At 52.6% G+C, this 17851-nt stretch overlaps 1 protein-coding gene across 1 annotated transcript; it reads left to right on the forward strand.

Annotated features, from left to right (window-relative positions):
• The first annotated feature begins 3422 nt into the window (after positions 1 to 3422).
• LOC130041999 (serpin A12-like) lies at positions 3423 to 17768 on the forward strand. Its single transcript, XM_056134338.1, has 5 exons — positions 3423 to 3583; positions 8424 to 9056; positions 11864 to 12134; positions 15372 to 15519; positions 17395 to 17768. The coding sequence occupies exons 2-5, from the start codon at positions 8441 to 8443 to the stop codon at positions 17584 to 17586; spliced, it is 1227 nt and encodes a 408-aa protein (XP_055990313.1). The 5' UTR covers positions 3423 to 3583; positions 8424 to 8440; the 3' UTR covers positions 17587 to 17768.
• Positions 17769 to 17851: the final 83 nt, after the last annotated feature.

Raw genomic sequence — 17851 nt, forward strand, 5'->3', positions numbered from 1 at the left:
TTCTCTTCTTCCGTCCTCTATTTATTTCTCTTGCTCTCTTCTCCCTAACTCCTTCCTCCCTTGCTTTTCTCCCTTCCTTCCTTCCTTCCTTCCTTCCTTCCTTCCTTCCTTCCTTCATTTTCTTTCTCTCCCTCTTTATTTCTCTCTTTATATCTTTCTCTCTCTCTTTCTCTCTCTTTATCACAGTAATGGGTCTCAGACTTTACTCTTGTCATGTGCTCAGGGGTCACTCCTGGTGGTGCTTGAGTCCCATAACATGGTGTTTGGGATGGAATGTCAACCACATGCCAGGAAACTCATGTGCATGGATTTATGGCTTCCTAGGTCGTTTGTACCTGAGTGCAGTTTCGCTTCTCCCCAAATGTGGGCCAGTACGTCTGCATGTTTTCTGAGAGGCTCACTCCTTCCTCTGGATTGCAGGAATGTCTCAGGTGACCCTTTGTGGGCCTGCCCTGAATTTTTAGTACATCCTATCAGGCAATCTACCTTCCCCTGTGCCAGTCTCTCACATCTTAATTGCTATCATTTTATAGCAATGCTTGGTGGTGGCAGGGATCTCCCAGATCCTCTCCTCAGCACCAGAAGGATCAGTCAGATAGAGTGTCTGCCTACCCCTGCAAGAGCATCTCAGAGGAAGAACCTTCACCTTGCTTATTTCAGACCAACTCAACTCCAGAGCAATGTTCAGGAAAGGGGCTTTCATGAGGGCTGGGGACCCTCCCAAGTGGTGGTGGGAGCAGAAGGCCACTCCCAGTAATCTCCGGTCAGCTGAACACAGAGTTCAAGGCAAGAGCCTGAGGACATTTTGCTGGGACCACCAGGCAGCTCTCGGGGGCTTCCAGTCTCCACCCAGTGATGTTTGAAGACCATGTGGTGCTGGTATCAAACCTATGTTGGGCACTACAGATGCCCTATTACAGGAGGAAACATTTTTGCAGCTCTAGATGACTCTGGGCTGGCTACACTAGTCTCATTGTTTAACTGCTCAGACACCCACAGTCACATTTAAAGATTTCTAGAGGAATTATATCATCCCCACACTTTCTCCAGACCTTCATTGTTTCCCTCATGCCCTCAGTTTCAACCCGAGAACTGCTGCTCATCCCTCAGCACCCAGCCCAAGAGGGACCAATCTTTGAAGCTGCTGCCAGCACCCTAGGTGAAGTCAGGGGCCTCCTTGGGCTCACAGCCAGAGACCCTCGCAAACAGTCCTCTGAAAGCTTGGCTCTCTCTGTCTCTCCTGTGTGCCCACACAGACCATGTCATCAAGTTGTTTGGATCTCTCACCTGCTTGGCTTGGTATCTGGGAGAACTGAAGAGAGAGAGAGACAGAGAGAGAGAGAAGAAGTGAGAGACAGAAAGAGACAAAGAGGGGGAGAGGAGACAGAGAGAGAGGGAGAGAGAGACAGAGAGAGACAGAGACACACAGAGACATGGAGAGAAACAGAAGCAGAGATAGACACAGAAAGAGAGAGGGGGGTAGAGGGAAAGAGAGAGACAGAAAGAGAAACAGAGAGAGGGAGAGAGAGGGGAGAGGAAAAAAGAAGAGAGAGGGAGAGATAAAATAGAGAATCTTTGCTCTTCTGGGCCCCACAAGGCTATGCTATAAAAGCAGATCCTGGCCTGTTTGGCCAGTGGCCACTCTCTGGTCCATGGCTCACTTTGTGCAAAGCCCCTGGTTTCTGACCACCTTCCCTTCCAGGCCTCAGTGGGCAGTAGGATCTAGCCAGAAGGCCCGCATCTCCCTATTGATGGTGACCAGGACAACTTCAAGTCTAGGTGTGACCTCATTTCCTTTCTTGGGTAGTATGTCCCATGGGGGGAACCTGGGGCCACTCTTGGTAATACCTAGTTAACTGGCCTGGACAGTTTTGGGCTCGGGCCTGGTGGTATGGTGAATGCATCAGCAGGACCACACTTCACAGAGCTTGCAGGAGACATGAGTGTTGGGAATTGAACCCATGGCATCGCACATTCAAGGCATGAGCTCCAGCTGTTGTGCCCTCTCCCTGTCCTGGCTTGGCTTCTTGAGGCTGATCCTTCCATTCACCTCTACCTGTGTGCACCAGCGGCCCTGCCCCCACCCCGATGACCCCGATACTGGGACAGCACCAAGACTCAGCACCTAGCCTGTTCCCACCCATCCACCGCGGCTGTGCTCAGTGGAGGTTTGGGGGGTCTGTGGTGCTGCCTGAGACCGGGCTCCTGATGTCCTTCAGCAAGGGCCCCATCCCACTCACTTCTGCTCTCTCCCCACCTGATGTTCCCTGCAGGAGAGTATGTCTGGAACAGCCAGCGGGTGTGGCCTACAGCTCACATGGCCTCGCCCTGTCATTATACAGCGGGGCTCTCCCTTACAAACCAGGGTGCCACACAGTCTGGGTGCCACGCACCCACCACCATCCTTGGCTGGATCGCCTGTCTCACTGGCCTGATCTCAGAGAGGGCATCTTCAGGCTGATGGGAGGCCCCATCGTCCACTGCTCCCATGGTGTGTTGGACCCCGCCACAAGCCTGACCCCTCAGTTCCCCAAGTCAGGAAAGTGATACCTAGTAAACTGGCCCAAACAGTTGCAGCTGTTCTTCCCTGGCTCTGCATCCTGGTCAGGGAGCCAGGGAACCAGTTCTAGAAGGTTGAGCTAGGTTATCTGCTGTGTAGGGCCTCATCTCTGCTGAAAGCAGCATCCCAAAGGAAGGAAGGACCCCCGTCCACCCCTACCCATGGGGCCTCAGATCACAGTCAGCACGGGAAATGTCCTTCTGAGTGGAGGGACCCTATTCTGTCGCACCTTGGAACACCTTCCAAGCGAAACAGATCATTAGCACCCTGGGTTCCCCAGAATATAACATTTTGACCCTGTTTCTCTCTGATGGACCCACAGGGTAGAGTCTTGCTATGCTTTTAACCTGAGACCATGGGTCCTCAAGCAGTAGTGATTCCTGGAAATTACTAGAAAATAAGGGGTAGGAGAGGAAGAAACCCAACGCTTTCCTTGTGTGACAGTCGTGGGTAACTTCCTGCGTTGTCCCGAGTGCTGACATGAGTCTCTGCTCCCTACTCTTCGGGGCATGAACGGGATCTCCATCATCCATTTATATCTCTTTGGGCCTCTTCCCTAGAAGGACTCAAGCAGGGTTGGGAATACTTCAGGGGAGAGAAATGACTGGTGCAGAGAACATGAAAAATAGGAAAAGAAACAGAAACAGAAAGGAGATTCCCCCTGAAACTGTGTCAGCATGGCAGTAGCAAGGCTGGACAGGATGACGTTGGGGCTGGACACTTTGCCGTCTGCAGCAGACGCCACCAGGATGCTCTGTGATTGGGCAAAAGGCTGTTGCACAAGTGGGGAATGAAGTTCACCGAGGCAGCAGGCGACACCCATACACACCGCTGCTTCGGCAGAGAGCTGACTGAAGGAAAGTGTGTGGTCACTGCTCCCCAAACATTTCCCTGCCGATTTTCTGTCTGCTCGGGTCAGCTGGAGGGACTGGCCTGCTGTCTCTGTCTCAGGAGGCCATGGAGCTATAGATAAAAGCACTGGGAGAGCGTCTGGCAGCTCAGTGGCTGGACCCTGGATGCGCTGTGAGTAACTCTTCCTGTGGAGATGATGGTGGAGGTGGGCACAGAGGGTGGGTTAAGGGGAAGTTGGGGCAGCGCAGGCAGCTTGGGGAGCTTCTCTCGGCAGGCAGGAGCTGTGGGCTGGCTGGCAGCTGCTCTCTCCCCTTGCACATGCTAATGTTGCAGAAGAGAGGAGCGGAGTGGGGAACCCACACTGCCCCTTTCCTGCATTTTGGCAGAAGCACATTAAAGGAGAAGAGTTCCACTCTTGGAACCGGAGAGATAGCACAGGGGCTTCGGTACTTGCTTTGCATGCAGCTGACCCTGCTTCCATCCCTGACACCACCCAGTCTCTTGTGGTGCATTGCCACAAAGTTGGGAGTAGCACATGAGCACCACTAAGAGTGACTCAAACCCCCCAAGAACAGAACCCCTCTCAAACCCATCAGCATGTTGTGATATTGGAGAGCAGCTCCATCCACAGTGCTCATTGTGTTACTTTATAGCTCTAGTGGCCAAGCCAATCGGCCCCTCAATCCAGAATGAGATCACTGAAGCAGCAAGAAGTGACCAAAGTCAGAGATGAGAAGTTCTTGCAGATCTGGGGAGTCTCTGGGTGGATTGTGTAGCAGCTCTCAGGAAAGAGGGGAGTCTGTGCCAGGGTGCACCAGCAGCCCATGTTGGCCATTCTATGGGCATTGATCCTGAGCCCAGAAGCTGGCACATAGGCAGGACTCGAATACTTCTCAGCATGAGACCGAAATCTGGTAGGGTGATACAAGAGCCATGCGGTGGGCTGGTGGGCATCTCTGTTTCTCAGGAGGGAAAGGCAGCTTACTGTGCTTGATTTGGAACTCCCATGGAGGCCAGAGGTTCTCTACAGAGGGTAAAGGGTATTTTACCCCCTTTGTTCTCAATCTACCTTAGCAAATCAGGACGTAGCTTCCGATAGTCTAGAGTGATTGCTTCTTTAAGGCAATGCCTATCAAAGCAAGATACCTATTCCGGGGAGGACATAGGCTCGAGGAGCAAACTGGATTCTTGCATGTTCTTAAATGAGTTCTATAAATGAAATAATGAGTTGATGAAAATATTTTTTTTGAAGGAGGGTGGTTGGGTCATGGAGAGCAATGCTCAGGGCTTACTCCTGGCTCTGTGCTCAAGGGTCCCTCCTGGTGGGGCTCAGAGGATCTTATGTAGTGCGAGGGCTAGAACCAAGGTCAGTTGTGTGCAAGGCAAGTGCCCTACACTGTACTATTGCTCTGGTCCTGAAAATGAACTATTTTTAATAAAAAATATCAATGTCAATTATTTAGTAGAGGGATCCCAAAACATGTCTGGGATGTCTTCCCAAAGTCCAAGGGCCCAGGTGCTGGTTTTGGAACCCCAAGCATGTCCTTGAAAGGTCTTCATATCCCTACACACAGAGGAGGGTCAGGCTTTGTCCATGCCATGTGTAGCTCCTGAGGAATTCTGCAATTGAACAGAGGAAAATGGGGGTCTCCAGGCCTGGAGTCATGGGACCAGCACACCTGGGTCATGTGTGGGCAGGACACAGCCCCTCAGCAGAATAGACACTTACACATCATGTCTCCAGTTGCTGGGTGTTGGGGGTTGGCCAGAGTATCCAGACACTCCTGCTCTCCTTGACCAGAGGTCAGACACGGAAGTGCTTCCTTACTCACTGGTTTTGCTGCAGACGAGAGATTGGGTGGTAAGTAGTCTCCAGAGGTGACCCAGCAGGAGTTGAAGTGGAGCCTCATCTTTTGAGGTTACTGGTGGAACCCGTGCTGCCTGGAGTGCCCTTCTGTGGTGTCTGTGTGCTTCACTACTGGGCATGTGTTCCCCAGACTCTGGGGCTCAGGAGCAGGAGCATTTTGTGAGATCACAAATATCATCATTCAAAGAGCCACCACAACTCACATTCTCCTGATGTCTTTGATGGGCTGAGCTTGATGGCTGAGCTCACCTGGATGTCAGAGGAAGTGAAAGGGGGCACCCTTCCATGTAGATTTCAGGCACCTCCCATATGCTGCCCACTTGGACACCTGGGGTATACCTAGCCTGGCTGTCCTGAGAATTGGTGACTGAGGACTCTTGGCTATGCTCATTCACAAGAGAAGAAATTGATTTTCTCAAAACGAAGAAGGAAAAGCAGCATGCAATGGAATAAAAGGGACAGAGGAGATAGTTCAAAGGACCGAACACATGCTTACATGCTGGGGTCTTGCAGTGTGACCCCCAAAGAATACAACCAACAAAGAGCAAAGGTGGAGAAGAAAGCAGTGGGTGGGCTTGTCAGAGAACTGTGATAATACTCAGCACTTCATCTGCCCACGTGCCTCCATCCATTTTGTTCTTCTTTCTTTACAATGAAACACACACTCATATACACACATATACACACCAGGAATTGCCTAACATGGTCAGACTATCATTTTTATTGAGACATGCCAGTTGCTCAGCTATTTTAATTGATGGAATAAAACATTAGCCGGCTCAGGCATCTGGGACTGGTACCCATCGAACAAGTTTGGGCGATGACAGATGGAAAAGCCCAGAAGTGAGGTTAGTGGGGCCAGTCAGGGGCAGATGGTCTGAGCACAGGGGGGCAGGGCAGGAGGCCTGCGGGGTCCACGTGACACAGGTGCCCCACCTGGAGGTGGAGGAAGGCTGGGACCAGGCCTGATTGGGACACTAAGGCGCTGAGAGGCATGAAGGGAGGAGGAGAAATAATCTTGCAGTCTGTTAGCCAGCTGGAGAGCAGAGGTTGCTTCAGAAGCTGTTCCCAGCCTCCGGACACATCCCTGAATCCACAACAGGCTGATTCTCATGCCACAGTTCGCTCCTGTTGCTGAAACTGGAAAAGTAGAGAAAAGGTTTTGGGGTCCAGCTGAACACCCTTGTGAAGTCAAGGGGTGGGGGTGGGGGGTTGGAAGCCTGTGTTGGAAAACATTTCCGGCTTGAAGAGAAAATATTGCAGTTGAGGTACTTGCCTTACTGGGCGATTCCCAGCACCCCAGAGCATCTCGTGAGCACTGTTAAGAGTGATCCCTGGGCACAAAGCTGGTAGTGAGTCCTGAGTACCACTGGGTGTGAACCCAAAACAAAGCAAAAACTTCTGGATGCTACTTAAAGCACCCCACCCTGGCTCTTGGCCGCAGCTCCTTCTGCGCTGACTCACCCGCATTTCCTGCACCTTGTTCACCAGCTTTGTCTTGTCTCTCACCGGGCTGGCACAGCAGCTGCTGGGAATGTCGCCTGGGATCCTGGGCTGGTACGTCCACCACTTCCTACTTCCCAGCTTTGAGAAAGGCTGCATTGCCAGCCCTGGGCTCAGGCAGACGCATCTCTATCTTCACTCCAGGAGCACTTCTCAATATCCACTGGCCCAATGCCACCTTCTTCCCAGACACCATTTATCTTTATTATCGTGGGGTCACTCCTGGTGGGCATTCAGTGGTGGAGGTCAAACTTCGGGCCTCTCACATGCGAGTCAAACCCTCCACCACGGAGCTATGTCTTGACCTTTTTTTCCTTTCCTGGATCAAAAACGCATTTGGGGGTTTTAGTTATGTATTCATTTGCTGTCGGGGACACACCTGGTGGTGCTCAGTGTAACATGGGGACTGGAACCTGGGGCTCCTGTGTGCAGAGTGGATGCCCCAATCCATGGGCAAATCTCACAGTCCCTTGGGGATTTGATTGATCTCCCAAGTTTCGGCTCTATTCCCGGGCAGCCCCGGAACCCTTGCTTCTCAGCCAATACTTCGAGCCTCCACAGAGCTCTGAGTTACGAAGACTGAGCCAACTTCTGACTGCTCAGTGCTCTCAGCTCAAGACTTGTGGGTCTGTATTGTTTGTGGGGTGCTTTTGTCTGAAGTCACTGACATACTTGCACAGCAGCAGGCCAGGGGCTGCTGTTGGGACCCCTCTTGGCCAGTCTTTTCTTTGCATTCTGGCTTTGTCCCCAGAGTCCTGCAGAGAAATGGGGTGATATCTGAAGTGAATCCTACACCTTCCTGCCCAGGCCTCCAGTGGGAGAAAGAGGACCACACCTCACATGCCAACCCAAAGACCCCCAATTCCCTGGCTCACTTATGTGTACCCTTCCCCAGACAAGCCTCAGGGTCAAGCCCCACCAACTGTGCATGGTGGGGGACCGGGAAAATTGGCTTTGGACCCACCATGATCAAGGGTGGGGTCACCCTGCCTGATCCAGAGCTCCCTTAGAGCTGGAGGGAGTCACCTCAACAGAGAGACACAGTGTTAGGAGGATGGAGGGGTATGAGGGACAGTGCCCATGGATGTCAGCACCAAACCCCAAGTTCCTTGGCCACCTGGTCGCTGAGAATGGCAGCTGCTTCGGCCTCTGACAGGGATGGTTTGAGGGTACAACTGGGAAATTTGGGGTGCTCATAGGTGCAACCTCTGTGCTGGTGCTCACCCCCTCTCTTCTCCAGTCAGTCTCAAAGAACCAATGGGATACCAGGGATTTGTCCTGCAGTGGACCCTAGGGATACCCGGCCCGAATCCCCTGTCCCTGCTCTCAGAGAATGCCCCCCTCCCCCCAGAAAGCACCCTGGAATCTGGCAGCTGGTGAAGTAGGAAGCTTAGGGTAGGGGTGGGAGCAGGCCCCCCCCAAAACTGGGGAGGGTCAACTCAGCTTCTGCTTATGGCCTGGGTGCCATGCTCACTGCACAGTTTTAAAGGTGAGAAGGTGCTGGTAGCCCGGGGCTTCAAGGCCTCACCACCCATGCACTGGCCCACATTCTGTACCTGGTTTTTCTCAGGGACCCTCTAGGAGCCAGGGGATTCCGGGGCTTTTCTCTTTCCTGCTAATCTGCCTTTCCCCCTTCCCCAGGACATTCTCCAAGGACAATGAACCCCACACTGGGCCTGGGCCTGCTGATGGCTGGCCTCCTGACTGGGGAAGGCCTGGTGCAGGCTGGCTTTTCTCCGAAGGTTCTGGGTGCGTGGAAAGGAAGGGCGGCCACCCAGGAGTTGTCCAGGCGCAACACAGACTTCGGCTTCAAGCTTTTTAAGAAGCTGACCTCCCGCAACCCGACCAACAACATCTTCATCTCCCCGCTCAGCATCTCCACGGCCTTCTCCATGCTGTGCCTGGGGGCGCAGGACTCGACGCTGGCCGAGATCAAGGAGGGCTTCAACCTCCAAAACCTGCCCGATCGGACCCTGCATGAGGGCTTCCGAGACCTCATCCGCAGGCTCGATCAGACCCACCACAGCCACAATCTGGACCTGGAGAATGCTTTGTTCATAGACCGGAAGCTGCAGCCCCAGCAGAAGTTTCTGGATAATGCCAAGAACCTGTACAGTGCCGAGACCATTACCACCAACTTCCAGGACCTAAAAGCGGCCCGCAGGGAGATCAATGACTTTGTCCGTCAGAAAACGCGGGGCAATATCAACGAGCTCATCCGCCACATCATGCCCGGCACCCTGATGCTCTTGACTAACTGCCTCTTCTTTCGAGGTAAGACAGGGACACGTGTTGGCCTGCCAAGGATGGAGTGGCAGTAGAGGGGGCAGGGTTTTGTGGGCCAAGTACCAGATATGTCCTAGGCAGTCCCCAGCACCTCTGGCACCAACCATCACTCTATCCCCAGGCCCATATCCCTCGAACTACCCAAACTTGGCTGGGTATTGCCCCAGAGTGGTTCCCCCCAGGGCAACAGCACAATGCTTGAGAAGCCCCTCCCCACAACCAGAGAATTACCTGGACACATAGGCTGGTCATTTTCTTGCACTGTGACCTTGAATTCACACTTAATGCATGTCCCAGGATTCCACTTCTCTGACCTGCAAAATGAGTCCTTGGTTGGGGGCCATAGGGTTAGTATACAGCAGGGAGGGCACTTGCCTTGATTGTAGTCAGTCCCCGTTTGACCTCCAGTACCACTTACATGCCCCCAAGCACCACCAGAAGTGAGTGAGCCCTGAGCAGAGCCAGGAGGGAAGCTTTGAGCACTGTTCATGCATCCCTCAAGCCAACCAACCTACCATTCAGCAGAACAAGCAAGCAAGCAAACCAAATCTTCTGTCCTAGTCAGAGCTGCCACAGAATTTAGTGAAAATCCTGAGACCGTCCATGATCCTCTTCTGCGTTGCTGTGCCTCTAACCCACCTCACCTTGGCAGTGAAGGCTGGGCTGACCCTCCTCCCCCATTTGCCGGATGTGGACAGGGAAGCTTAGTGCTTCAGAGGACACAAAGCAGGAAGGACTTCACCTCCACCTGCTTCTCCTGGCCGAGGTCTGTGCCCACCCCAGCTCCAGCAGGCCCACAGCGGGCTTGGGTGCAAATGGGGATGGGGACACAGCGGTTTCCTGATTCCACTTTGTAGGGCCTCCGAATACAAGAGTGACAAAGTGGAGATGGACATGAAAGTGTGTTTCCAAATTCAAGCTTCACACAAGTCCATCCTCCAGCACACACACACAATGGCACACACACTTACCCAGAAAATATCACGAACCCACTCAATATCAAAAATTCACACACACACAAAAACACTCAATAGTAAACACACTCACACACAATATCATACACAAAGAATATCACAAACACTTTATCATACACTCACGGTGTCACACAAACTCAGTGTCATACACACAGACACACAATATTACACACACACACAGAATATAACACATTCACCCAATACCACAACACCATATCACACTCACACACAATATCAAAAGCACACACTCAATATCACACATACATATCACCAACAGAGTTGAGAAGCACAGGGCAAAGGCCTCAAGCCATTGATAGCCCCACTATGTCATCCACTGCGGCCCTTGGGCATGGGAGTAGAGTTCTTTGAAAGCCACATGGGATAAAGGGGTTATGGTGGGAAATGGGCCTGACCTGTGCAGAGAGAGAAAGAAGAATCGGTAACTTTCCTGAGTTCCTACGTCCTCCACAGAAGGACTTCATAAACTTTTCCCACTCACGACCCCTTTTTGTTAGAAATTAATTAATTACTTTATTGGTTTCAGGGCCAGTTCAGAGACACTCCGGGCTTACCCCTGGTTCTGTGCGCAGGATCACTCCTGGCGGGGCTTAGGGGACTGTCTGTGGTGCCCAGATTAGAACCTGAGTCTTCAGCATGAAAGGCAGGTACCCTACTCACTGTACTATCGCTCTGGCCCCATTAGAGAAATGTTTATATCACCCCAGATATAGAGGTATTCAAATCAAACAATTACTGATGATAATCATAAAGAAATTTATTTTTTTGATAACAGTTCTATTTTTTTTTCCAGAAACACTAATAGCAGTTCTATTTTAATTCTAGCACCTGAACCTAGACTGGGTTTGCTTTTATAATCATGAGCTGTTGTACACATACAATGAAGTGACAAATGTGCAGAGAAATGTGGAACCCTGCACAGATTTGGGGGCCATCCTTGCATACGTGTGCATGTGTGTGTGCACGCACGCACACACACACACACACACACACATACACATATATGCCACACCCAGGGACGCTCAGAGCTTACTCCTGACTCTGTACTCAGGAATTGTTCTAGCAGTGCTTGGAGGACTATATGGGATGCCAGGGGTCAAACCTGAGTCAGCTGTGTGCAAGGCAAATGCTTTGCTCGCTGTACTGTCCTTCTGACCCCATAGGCTGTTTTATTATGAATTTTAAAGTCTTTTGACAACATCCCTTTCCCATTCAGTGTCATGACCCCACATGGGTTTTGACCACCCACAGGTTAAGAAGCAGAGCTCTAAGTCCCCGGGGAGACAAGTGGCTGCAGTGACAGATGATGAGTGACATCTGCCCAGAATTCTCTGTGTACCATCCCTGAGACGCATCCCGTTTGACCAGTAAAGACCAAAGTCCAGAGAAGCTGAGATTCAGGAACGGGGCCTAAGCAGTATCAGGTCTGAGCAGAGGGTTCTCATGCAACAGAGGGGAGTGACAGGTGACAGCTGCCTTTGTCCCCATGTCAGACTCCAATGCTCACCCCTTCGTCCAGCCCAGTCCTTCTGCTGGGACAAATTCCAGGGGTCCTCTCTGTCATGAGACACCTCGGGATCTACAGTTTGTTTCCCTGCCCAGTAGCCCTGAGCTGGTTCCGTGAGGCCCATCTTGGTCCATGCCCACCTCACCAGATGTTTTCCCGGCACAGCCAGAGAGCAAGTGGTCCTGGAACAGAACCCTACACCTTGGTCTCTGAATCCGTGCAGAGACCTGGACTTTGTGGGGCCCAGATCCTTTCTCCCTCGGGAAAAGCATGTCCCTTTGTCCTTGGCTCTTCAGGCAGGTGGCAACAGGAATTCGATCCCAAAGCCACAAAGGAGGAGGATTTTCTCCTGGATGGGGACCAGACGGTGACGGTGTCCATGATGCACCACGGCGGCATGTATGAGGCGGGCCGTGACGACCAGCTGCCCTGCTCCATCCTGGAGATGCCCTTCCAGGACAACATCTCGGCCATCTTCATCCTGCCTGACGAGGGCAAGATGAAGGAGGTGGAGGAGGCCCTGAGCGCCAACACCTTTGACCGGTGGAGAAGCCTCCTGAGCCGCAGGTAAAGCCCATGCCCCACACGGCAGTTCACGGCCCCTCTACCCATCCCTCCCACTCTCACTCCTTCTTCCAGTCTGGAATTCTTTGCATTTTCTCTGCAGTCAGGCCTTATTCCCAGCTCTGTGATGAGCTCACAGTGAGGAAGGACCTAACCAGGGAAACAGCCCAGAGGAAGGGTGTGGAACCTGGTTTCTCTGGGAATTGAATGTGGTGGACTGAGAACCACATTGGGCGGTGGTGGGCAGAGAGAGCTTCCTGGAGGAGGTGGTATTTGAGCTCAGTCTTCTAGGGGGATAGAGGTCTGGGGGTACGGGGTAGCAAATATTGGAGTTCCAAGCAGAAGGGGACCGAGACCAGGAATGTTTAGAGGAACCCCCATCCTCCTTCTAAGCAGAGTTGAAATTGCATTTCATTGGTCCACAGACCCCAGAATCCTCCCATCTGATCCCCTTGAGTCTGGCAGTCTCTGATGTGCAAGATCATTGGCCCAGTAGAGGCTCTGCGGTGGATTTCCAAGCATCCTTTGAGGACCCCCTAGAAGGCCCAGGGGGTCAGTGTCTTAGAAACCCCCCATTTTAGTGACAACGTCTAGGGTGCACCCCTGCCTTGACACCTCATCCTTTCAGAGATCCCTGGTGATACGTATCCAACTGCCAGCACCAGCCCCCCACCCCCATTTTCTTCTTTCCCAATTTGGAACGGATCAGAATTAGTACCCCCTGTTCAGTGACTCTGCCTCCCCACCCCTCGCCCCTGGCCCCAGGGAATGCACCCTGGGAACATGCCCTGGAGGTCTCCTCCCGCAGGAATTTTGCTTCCTGGTGACCTCCTTGTGCTTCAGGTGAAGGTGCTGGCATTTCTTCCATCCCAGAGCATCTACCCAGGACCCCTCCCCGACTGGCTCCACTGTCTGTGCCCCTCCTCTCCTTTCTTCTTGTCACCCCTCTGCACTCAATCTTTTGAGCCATCCTGGCTAGGATACCGTATGGCCACTGCCCCGAAATCCCCTCAGAGACTGAGTTGGGCTCAGTTTCAGCTCTCTCTGCCAGAAGCACTGACCAGAAGGACACCCCAACTTCTGGGCCACACCTGGCGGTGCTCAGGACTGACTCCTGACTCTGAGCTCAGGGATCACTCCTGGGAGTGCTCTGGGGGCCATACAGGGTTGGCTGCAAGCAAGGCGGCACGCTCTACCCGCTGTGCTATCTCCCCGGCCCACTCTAGCTTCTTAAGAGTTTACTTGACCTCCAGACCCCCAAGCTTTCCTGGGTCCCCACATCTCTCCTTAGCTGCACCTTCCTCTGCAGGTCCCAGACATGGCTCCCAAGCACAAGCGCCAGGTCCCCCCATCCCTTCCCACCAGGCTCAGCTCCCTCCAGCATCCTTGTCACCACCATCCCCGGACCAGGAGCTGTCTCCCATGTCAGGTCTCCTCTTTCTCAGCCTGTAGGACCCCCTCTATGTCTGCTGCCTCTTCATCTCAGCAAGTGCAGGCGCCCTCTGGTGGGGATTCTCATGCAGTGGTGACTCCATCCCTGACCAGCGCATGGAGAAAAGCTTCTGTGCTCTTGATCACTTGGTCTTCTCCAGCCCTTCACGCTGGCTGCTAGGGGATCCATCTGCCCTGTCTTACCGCCTGTCTGGTATCTAGCCTCCTCCCAACCACTCGGGTCTCATTCCCAGCATCTGATTGCCACACTAGCTTCCGAATGATTGCCCTTTCCCCTACTCCAAGAATATACTCTTTTTGGGGTGTTTTGGCTACACCCAGTAGTAGTCAGGGCTCATTCCTGGCTCTGTGCTCAGGGATGACCACTAGTGGTACCCAAAGCGCCATATGCAGTATATATGTGTATATGTGTATGGTGTGTTTGTATGTGTGTGTGTGTGTGTTGGAGAGATTACCCCCTGTACTGTCTCTTTGCTGCTCTTTCCTCCAGTAATATATTCTTCACAAATCAAACAAAATCATCCTCTCAAACCCTAAACAATCCCACAATATATCTTTTGGCATAACCCTGTACTAGGTCTCCATTTCCCTTAGAATAAATGACAGCCCACCTCACCTAATTCATCTGCCTCGTTCAGAGTCTGCTCCAACCCCCCTTCATGCCAGCACGCCAAGTCCCATGAGTGATTCTGCCTCTGATACACCCATCTTCCTGGGTGTAAGATTGTCACTGTGCCATACACGGCTTTGCCTCTAAGCACTGAACACAGAGCCCACGACACAGTGAATGCTGCTTGGCATGTTTGTTGAATGAAGGAGCGGGAAGTTTGGGATTGTCATGGGGCTTATGCCTGATACAACCATGGCACTTTAAATATGGATTCTTTAAAGAGGGGGGTGGAGAAAAGAGAAGCAAGCCCCAGGGTGAGACCTGGATGGAGGCACAGCTGTATAGGGGACACAGCTGTCCCTGTAGAGGGCTGGAGTGCTCTGGGGCTGCCCCTGGGCTCACTGTCCACCTAGTACTGCCCTCAGTTTGGAGCTCTGGTTTCTGGGCCCAGCAGAACAACTTTGCTGGAACACTGAGGAGTAAGGCATGATGGGGTTAGGTACCCCTCTGCCAGGGGAACCCCTCTGCCATGGAAGGAGAAGAAGCAAGCTAAAGGAGAGTGAAGAATATAAGCCCATCGTGGTTGCTTTTGCTTTCAGTATGGGCATTATTTGAGCTTCTGCTTTGCTCTTGGAAAGGACCCATCAGTTCTGGAGAAGTATAGGCAGCAATGAGGTCCTTTGAGAGACAGGGAGAGATGGGGCTTGAGGCTAGCTGGGAAGGAACCCAGGGTCTGTGGGTGCTTCTGACCTGAGACCTTTGTGGGGATACAAAGCCTCAATGTAAGGGTGAGAGAGGTCAAGCTGAGCACTCCCTCCTGAGCATTACATGTGTCTTTGCTTTTCACTCATGGTCCTGCAATGCTCCAGCCGCTCATGTTCCTGCAGTGTTCTGACTATACATGGTCATGCAGTGCTCTGGCCATGCATAGTCGTGCAGTGCTCCGGCTACTCATGGTCCTGCAGTGCTCTGACCGTTCATGGGCCCGCAGTGCTCCAGCTGCTCATGGTTGTGCAGTGCTCTGGTCGCTCATAGTCCTGCATTGCTATGGTCTCGCATGGTCATGCAGTGCTCTGGCCACTCATGGTTATGCAGTGCTCCAACCGCATATGGTCATGCAGTGCTCTGGCCATGTTGCGGTTTGGGTCCCAGCAGCATTGTCTCTCTCCACCCCCCAGGGTCACAAACGTGGCTTTGCCCCGGTTCTCCATCTCTGGCACCTATGACCTAAAGAAGACCCTCTCCTATCTGGGAATCCGCAAAATCTTTGAGGAGCATGGTGACCTCACCAGGATCTCTCCTCATCAGAACCTGAAAATTGGTGAGGTAAGTGAGCCTGCCTGGGGCTGGCTGCCAGCACACTCCAGGTGGAACCATTGTCACTTTGTTTGTGTGATCCAGGATGACCCCCAACAGGTCATCCTGGTCCAATCCATCATGGGCTCCTGGGAAGAACAGGCAATCGATCTTGGCAATTGAAAATATCAATCTCCTGGGCCCGGAACGATAGGACAGCAAGTACGGCACTTGCCATACACACAGCTGACCCAGATTTGGTCCCCAGCATCCCCTCTGGTCCCCAAGCCTGCCAAGAGTGATTTCTGAGTGCAGAGCCAGGAGTGACCCCTGAGCACCGCAGGGTCACTGTCACTGTCCTCCCGTTGTTCATCGATTTTCTCAAGCGGGCCCAGTAACGTCTCCATTGGAGACTTTGTTGTTACTGTGTTTGGCATATGGAATACGTCACGGGGAGCTTGCCAGGCTCTGTCGTGCGGGCGAGATGCTCTCAATAGTTTGCCGGGCTCTCCGAGAGGGGCGGAGGAATCGAACTCGGGTCGGCCATGTTGGCTGCATGCAAGGCAAATGCCTTACCCGCTGTGCTATCGCTCCAGCCCAAGCACCACAGGGTGTGACCCAAAAATAAGAAAGAAAAGAAAACGAAATATAAATCTGGTGCTTTCTTGGAAATCAGTCTCAGCTCAATGCAATTACTCCATGCGATTGGTCAAGGCCTGTGACATTGATCAGTCCCAGACATTGGTCAGACCCAGATCCTCTCTCAAAGGCATCGCAGGCTGGTTAGGGTTAAATAATAGGCACGTGCCACATGACGCAGAGACGCAAGCAAAGCACCTGGTGCTTTCCTGCCAGACTGAGTGCCCTGACGTGGGACAAGCAGGAGGGACCAGAGAGAGAGAGGCACAGATTTATCATCTAGAATACCAGCCCCTCACTTAATTAAAATTTTCAGATCAAAAAGTGAATTTTATGCTAAGTAGAATTACATTCCCCAATTGCACAGGATATGCTAACACCAAAAGGAGTCATACCACCTTCTGTCCAAGTTTAGACATTTTGCACTTTATCTGGCAACCTTACTGTGAGGTTGAAAGGGCATCGAGAAGGGCCAAATTTTAGTAAGCCACGATGCGTGAATTTGGGAGGCAACGATTCAGATTTACTGTGGTCTGCAAGATGCAGGATACGGTTAAATTGAACTCTCCCCTCATTTTTTATGATTTCTGGGCTCCCACACTCATCTAACCACCTACCCACCTATCTGCTGTGGCTTTTATTGAGTCCAGTCGGTCCGCTTCCTCCCTGCTGCAGATCTCTGTGACTGGGTGTGGGTCAGCGGGGAAATGTCTCTGGTTGGAGCCTGGAGTGAGGTGGACCGGCAGCTCCCAGACCCCATCAATTCCCATCTCCATCACCTCGTCACAGAGGCGGACCTGGGGTCTCTGAACCACTCCCAGCAGCCATCTTGGAATCTGGCTGCCTCTTCAGACTGTGGAGGGAGTATGCAGGTGGCTGTTTGTTCCACGCAGGGACCCCCTTGCCCATCTAGTTAAAACTCAGAAGGTCCCATTTGTCGTTGGCCTTAGTGAGGTTTAACTCTAAATTCCAGAAAGGACAGCCAGTTCTTCTCTGCCCCCACTCCTCCTTGGCTCCCTCATTTTCCTTCAAGCTGCTGGTCAAATATCCATCAGTAGCAAGACCAGAAGGGCCAAGAGCCAAGGACCGCCATGCCAGCCAAATTATGGGGTCACTGGGGGTGGGGCTCTGCCCTTTCAGCTCCCCACCCTGCCTAGTGACCGCGGCTACTGCACATCCTTGCGCTGCCTTTCCGGGGTCCCCCACCTCCCACCCTGGATTCTGGGTGGCTGGATCCAGCTCTGACCTTGCTCCTGGTTTCCACAGGCGGTGCACAAGGCAAAGCTGAAGATGGACGAGCAGGGTGCAGAGGCAGCCGCGAGCTCCGGGGCACAGACGCTGCCCATGGAGAAGCCCTTCAGCATGAAGATGAACAGACCGTTCCTGCTGGCCATCAAGGAGAAGACCGTGCCTGCCGTGCTTTTCCTCGGCAAGCTTACTAACCCTTCTGGGAAATAAGGGAGAACAGCCAACCCCACTGGGGGGAGGCTGGAACCTTCCGTCTCCCGGGGTTGAGAGCACGGGGAATTCCTTACTGAACCCACCTCCATAGGAGCTCTCCACTTCCTCCCCTTCACCCCTAAACTTCAGATTTTGGATCAGACACCCATACTCCCATCTATCTTCTGACTGGTGATCGCAGTCCTCTCCCCGTAGGCAGAGGGTCTCTGAGATTTAATAAACTCCCTCCTTTGGGTCTGTTGACTGCTGGTGGATAATCTAG

The sequence above is a fragment of the Sorex fumeus genome, unplaced genomic scaffold (genome assembly GCF_029834395.1).
Source record: "Sorex fumeus unplaced genomic scaffold, SorFum_2.1 ptg000098l, whole genome shotgun sequence".
In the NCBI taxonomy this organism is placed as follows: domain Eukaryota; kingdom Metazoa; phylum Chordata; class Mammalia; order Eulipotyphla; family Soricidae; genus Sorex; species Sorex fumeus.

Excerpts from the sequence above, each read along its gene's own strand:
- LOC130041999 (XM_056134338.1), top strand. The coding sequence starts at position 8,441 with ATGAACCCCACACTGGGCCTGGGCCTGCTGATGGCTGGCCTCCTGACT. Across the intron at positions 9,057-11,863 it reads TAACTGCCTCTTCTTTCGAG|GCAGGTGGCAACAGGAATTC; the intron begins GTAAGACAGGGA and ends TTGGCTCTTCAG. Across the intron at positions 12,135-15,371 it reads AGAAGCCTCCTGAGCCGCAG|GGTCACAAACGTGGCTTTGC; the intron begins GTAAAGCCCATG and ends TCCACCCCCCAG.